Consider the following 6,179-nt stretch of genomic DNA (forward strand, 5'->3'; position numbering starts at 1 on the left):
TATTACCTGAATAAAGAATGCAAATGAATTGTGAATTATGGTATGAATAATCCCAGAGAGCAACGTATAACAATGGGGGAATTGAGCGCTAGAGAGTGAGGGAAATAGAGTTTAGGATATACACTAAAAGGAAGATGGAGAGATTGACAGGAAAATGACGTAATTGAAATCTAAAGAAAGAGGAAAATAGAAGTTAAACAGTTACTTTGCTAATTAAACTATATGCACGTTTGTTTCCATATTTTGAAAAATAATTGATTTACTTTTTTTTTTTTTTTTATAATTTTACAAAATTAAGCCAGCCTAAATTTAAATTTAAAAGTTTGTAAAAAAAACAGTCTTAAGTAATAATTGTTGTAAATTGGAAGCTTGGAGTAAATTTTACCTTTTTCCTTTATTTTGTGGGGGTGGGGGTTTTGGGTTCCCAAAATAAAATGAAAAAGTAACAATTAAAAATAGAACAAGATGACAAGACCACGTTGATACGTTGTACAGAAGAGTAAAGCCTTGGATGATTAGCACCCATATTTTAAAATAAAAACTCAGCTGGCAACTGCAAGAACCAGCATTCACAGTTTAATCTAAAACTACTACTACTTACATTACTGCAGCAGATGGCTGTTTTAAAATTCAACATCTGTCTTTAGTATTTTTAACTTGACTTGTTGAACCACAGGCAAAAAACCTTACTCTGCTCAGTCTACGGGTCATCTCCAGAGGCCAACACCGATTACGTCAAAATTCAATCTTAGTCTGATGGTATGGTTGTGGGCACATTGTTTTCTTCATTCACCACTGCGGTAGTCAGAACTTCCTGTCTAATCTTAGAACCGGAAGATGAATCTGACTCACTGAAATAGAGTGAAGTCTTCCCGGGTATGACTTCGTGCACACTGATTGTTATTTTCTTTATGAGTACTACTTGCATCAGCTACTAGCACCACATGCTCTAAAGGAGTGTTTTTACAATCATCTGGTTGAATGCTAGAAGCAGTCACTTGAGTTTGACTGCAGGCAACTAAACCGACCTGTGGGCCCAAATCTTCTTTGACAACAGATACAACTCCATCAAGTAGGTTACACTTGGAAGGCCCGCTTTCCAGATCTGAACTTGCTTTTCCATCATTTGACACGTGAACGGAAATTGAATTACCTGTATTATTACTTAGCAAACTACCCATAGTCCCAGTTTGAGTATGATGACCAGGTTGCATTTCCTTCCGTAAAGTCCTCTTCTTAAAGCGGGGTTTCTTGGGCTTCTTTACTTTTACAGTCTTCACTTGACAAGGAGCAGTTTCTGGCATCTTTCTTTTGCATGGGACTACTGTATACTGGCGTTTACCTTCAAGATTCTGATCTCCAGCAGCACCACTTGACCGAATTGAAAGTAGGGCAGTCCTTGCAGCTTTTATCTCCGCTTCTTTTTTGGTTCTTGCTGCTGCACCAATATACTGAATGGGGCCAATCTCAACTGTACACGAAAAGAGTGCTGTCCTACCAGAGGTGTCATCCTTCCGACATACATATGTAGGAATTGCATAATTCATTTTTTGTGCATACTCCTGGAGCAAATTCTTGCATAAACCAGTCTCATGCTGAAAAAAAATCGCAATTTTAGGTTACCTAAGAGCCATACTCAAAAATAGATTGAATCCGAAACACAGTGATATTCACAGTACAGATTTGACAAATGACAAAATTGCAAATCAAGAATAGAAATAGTTGTCCATTTACTACATACATACGTCTTCAGAAAGTCTTTGATATACGTTAGCAGTTGTAAAAAGCAGCAGTCTTTTAGTCCCTGGGTGCAGGGTGGTGTTTGTACGTACATACAAAAAGTTTATATGGATGAAAATCAAATCAGTCTAGGGGATCACTGGAATGGTTTTCGTTGTTTATCAGACATTTAGACTTTTACCCAACCAGTCCTTGTGAAGTTCAAAAATTGTATATCATATGTACCCTCCCCCCAACATACACAGCAAACAATTAAAACATCTACTTCTACTGTTTGGTAAGCTTATTGGTTCAAATAGCTTGTTGTTATGAGTAAACTATTTTTAAATAACGCGCTCTTAGCAGCATGTTCAAAAACAATTGATCATACCAATCAAATTAGCCGCTCCACCTAGCTATTAGTTTTCAGTCATTTGGCAAACATCCCGTTTCCCCATATACATTGTTCAAGTGTTACAAAGTTGAAGATATATCAAATTAATCATGAGAAGGTATGAGTTAATGATGTTTACTAGCTCTTAGTGTTTTCCTAAAGAAAGATTGTGGTTGGAGCCAAGTTTAACTTAACTTTTGAAATTACTATTTTCCTCTAAACAAACAAGTTCTGTTAAAAGTCAATAAATTGATAAGAACAAAACTATAACAGTTTTTTTGAAAACCCATCAAACCGTAGGATCCAAAATCACAAGAAAATATTCAAGTTCTAAATTCAGCCACGGTTGGCATTGGCAAGATATGTAAACTAGTTGGTAGTGAAGTTGACTTGCTTACCACAGGAACGCTGATGGAATCTTTTTTCTCCCCACTCTTTGATAATTCCATTAGAGCAACTTCAGCTGCAGATTGCTCTGCTGCCTTACGATTGAAGAACCCGAGCAAAGAGTCATATCTGGCACCACCTACCACCACAGTTGACCTGAAAGAAGGCTCATGCGAAGGGCCTTCTTTAATGGTCTCATACACAGGCGTTGGCAACCCAACTTTTTGGGCATATTCCTGCAGCCGACTCTTGAATACATAACAATTTGAGACACCTAGTTTCAAAAAAAAAGAATTAATCTGAGGTCATCAAACACTCATTCATACTAACTTTCATCTTAAAAACATGCTACACTGTACTAAGCATAGACTTGACATTTCATCTACTTGATGCTTCAACAGAAATAGCGTATTAGAACACTACGGATAAGAGCAAGGAAAGGTAGCTAAGTGGATGGCAGGGTTTTATTAAAATCATGGGAGCTAAAATTAGACAAGCCAAAGCATTCTTTCATAAGTGAACACTTATTATCGTTCCCGAATAAGTCAGAATGCGTTCGAATATGTAAAAGAAGCAAAACTAAATCACAGCTTACCAGGAGTAGATGCTGGAACTTGCACCCTCGGGTCACTACTACCAATGAAATGCTTAGAAGAGTCTTGCAGATGCCCATTCCCGGGATTACTTTTCAGCTTGTTCTCAAATGAGGCTGGCACTACGTCAGTGCAGATTCCTGAACTTGATACACCAAATGGTTGAAAAATTGATGCTTCAATTAATTGACCACCAATGCCATTAAACACCGCATCATCTTCAAAAGCATTTGAGATATTTACCTGAGCAGCTTCCATTTCCCTCAATCAAACCCTTTCCCTAGCAAATATTCCATAAGAATGCAGAAGCATTCAGTTACTTTGCATAATGTATATACAAGCATAAACAGTTATTGCTTCTGCAAAGTTGCAAGCTCAAGAAATTAAATGTAGTAAACCCAGCCTTATCAATCTATTTACAGCGATAGACAAAAGTCATCCATTCAATTAAAGTTCTCACAACTAATAACAGCCTACTATCATCCCTTCGATCAAAGTTCATTGTTAAGATTCACAACTAATAACCTTTATTGATACTACTAGGGGTGTTTGGTATGATCTTTCTAGGTTCAAGAAAAAAATTACTTAACTCATTCCATTACTTATTATTTATTATGAGATTGGATTAACCCAATCCCTTTCACAAGGGTAATGAATACCTTTGAATAAAAACCACTCATTTCACACTATAAACAAGTCCTCTTAAGATTTCTCTCTTACTTCTCATCCTCTTACATCTATTTATACCAAACAATTAATAATAATAACACATAACATTACTTTTATCTCTCTTTATGCATTACCGTTACATTACATTTCCGTTTATCCTACTAAACATCCGCTAAAAGTCACAATACAAATCTCCACAATCTAACTGAAAACATAGGACTCCATTTGTTTGTAGGTAGTGCAATTATATCAATGATTTATGGCTTGGATAAGACCTGGCTCAACCAGACACTGGGTTCGCCTCGCCCTAGCCAGAGAAGAGACTAATCCCACTCTATTAGTTTCAGTTGAGCCTAAATCTGTGCTAAGATCGAACCATTTTCTATTAATTGATGTTTATGATTATTAAGCATTGACTTCCTAGAGCTAGCAATTATTATGTTTGGAAAGTAACATAGACAATTCATGACGAATGAAAGGGAAACTCAAACAACAATGGAGTACTTGAGCATATGATCCAAGTTGTTGGCTCAACATTGCTCTGAGCACACTCAAGCCAACACATAACTCGCGACTTATTCTCACAAGTTCAGATGAGCCCAAAGCAACTAGACCTAATAATATTAGTAGTGAATTTATGGTATAAATGTACTCCTAAAACATTGTTAACTGAAACGCCAAACGTTGCACCGGATGGCGTTTCGTAGCATTCATACGAAAACGATACTGTAACGAGCAGGGTTCAACTTATGGGCACCAAAAAATGAAAAAACAAATTGAGAAAATTTAGTGGAAATTTCGGTATAGTTACATTTGTAAGATGAAGTATGAACTAAAATTTTATTTCATTCATGCAAAATGGCATGTAGAAGCACAATAGTATTTTGTGATGAAGTATCTACATATAGCTTTTATAAGAGGCCAGAGGGTATGATGTTCTGCTGTTGCAAAGGTATCTAGCTTCTATAAATAATACAAAATGTTCGAATTCCAAAAAAGGTCATTTACAACTTTCATGCAAATTAAGCTTTTATTTGTAATGCTTAGATTAGTCAGTGGTTTAGAAAACCACAAAAAAATTGAGAATAAGCAGCCCGATACAATTACATAAACCTTGCTATGTCAACATAATGAAACAAACCTCATAAGCAGCACGATTTTGAGATTTATCAATGCAAACACGCCCTTCCTCCAAAATTAACTTAAAAACCCATATCCCGCAAGTAAAAAGAAGTCATAAACAACATTTACGCAACAAGGGAAATTAAGAAAAAAAGGAAAGAGCAGCAGGCCTCTCTGTCTATCGATTATCTCTCTCAAACTACATTCATCTGCTTGATAATATAAATGCCACCCACAAATAAGCAGGAAAATGTTAAATTAAACAGTAAAAGGCTTTGATGAGGTCATGGTAGATTAATTACTGAGAAAGCATGAAGCAACTGAAATAAAAAGAGAGGGAATAGATGATGGAAGAGGATTAAGAAGTCATAATTCATTACCAAACACTCCAAAAAAACTGAAATTAATGATAAAGATGAAACACATAAGCCAAAAAATTGAATTACCAAACACATAACACTCCAAAATAAATTCAGGAACCAATGGTAAAGATCAAATAAGATAAACCAAAATTACTACTCAAATTTTTTTATTCAATCTACATTCTATACTAAAAAATAAATCAAAAGATAATAAAATAAAAGATGAATAATCAATAAATCAATAAGAGCATTCAATTGAATTGAATTTTTCAAATGAAGAAACCCTAATATTTGAGGATTTCGAAATAATACCTAAAATTAGAGATTTAGAGTCAATTGAAGGTGGTGCACTAGTGCCTGGGGGTGTGCAGCGGTGCAGCCTGGCGCAGCACGGTGGCGGTATGTCGGCAGGCGAGACTCGTGAAGAGGAAACAACTAAAGTCCGAAGTGGCAGCGGGTGGGTCGTGGGACTTGGCGAGACAAATGCCGGCAAGACAGAGGGTGCAGGACTTTAATTGGTGTTGAGAAGAAGAAAAGATACAAACAATGGAAAAAACGCTAACAAAAGAGCACAAGTAAAACGAGAGAAGGATGAAGATAGCTTACCGTTGTCAATGGTGGCAAGGACTCGAAGGTTAAGGTTTTTACAAACAATATTATTAAACTTCGCCACCCTTTTTATTTTATCGTCACCCCTTATATAATGAATTTTCAAAATTGACCCTGCATAATTTTCAAACTCAAAAACTCTAACATCTCTCTAAAAACACTCTCTAAATTAAAACAAGCTAAAGCTTGAAATCGATTCACAATGGCGAACCAAAATGAGCATAAATACGATTCGGTAAGTAATTCAATCGATTCGAAATTTTTATAAAAAAAAAAGGATGAACACCAGTCGCACCCAACCGAGCTGCGGCTGGCTCGCATAAA

The 6,179-nt window shown here is 36.1% G+C and overlaps 1 protein-coding gene across 1 annotated transcript; it reads right to left on the reverse strand.

Annotated features, from left to right (window-relative positions):
- Nucleotides 1–379: 379 nt before the first annotated feature.
- LOC130799908 (double-stranded RNA-binding protein 3-like) lies at nucleotides 380–5,911 on the reverse strand. The gene is made up of 5 exons (XM_057663198.1): nucleotides 5,853–5,911; nucleotides 5,559–5,716; nucleotides 3,096–3,373; nucleotides 2,512–2,774; nucleotides 380–1,595 (listed from the first exon to the last, which is right to left on the reverse strand). The coding sequence occupies exons 3-5, from the start codon at nucleotides 3,349–3,351 to the stop codon at nucleotides 849–851; spliced, it is 1,266 nt and encodes a 421-aa protein (XP_057519181.1). The 5' UTR covers nucleotides 3,352–3,373; nucleotides 5,559–5,716; nucleotides 5,853–5,911; the 3' UTR covers nucleotides 380–848.
- Between the last annotated feature and the right edge of the window lie 268 nt (nucleotides 5,912–6,179).

This window comes from Amaranthus tricolor, chromosome 14 (genome assembly GCF_026212465.1).
Source record: "Amaranthus tricolor cultivar Red isolate AtriRed21 chromosome 14, ASM2621246v1, whole genome shotgun sequence".
NCBI lineage: Eukaryota > Viridiplantae > Streptophyta > Magnoliopsida > Caryophyllales > Amaranthaceae > Amaranthus > Amaranthus tricolor.

Excerpts from the sequence above, each read along its gene's own strand:
- LOC130799908 (XM_057663198.1), bottom strand. The coding sequence starts at position 3,351 with ATGGAAGCTGCTCAGGTAAATATCTCAAATGCTTTTGAAGATGATGCG. Across the intron at positions 2,775-3,095 it reads AGTTCCAGCATCTACTCCTG|GTGTCTCAAATTGTTATGTA; the intron begins GTAAGCTGTGAT and ends TTTTGAAACTAG. Across the intron at positions 1,596-2,511 it reads ATTCCATCAGCGTTCCTGTG|CATGAGACTGGTTTATGCAA; the intron begins GTAAGCAAGTCA and ends ATTTTTTTTCAG.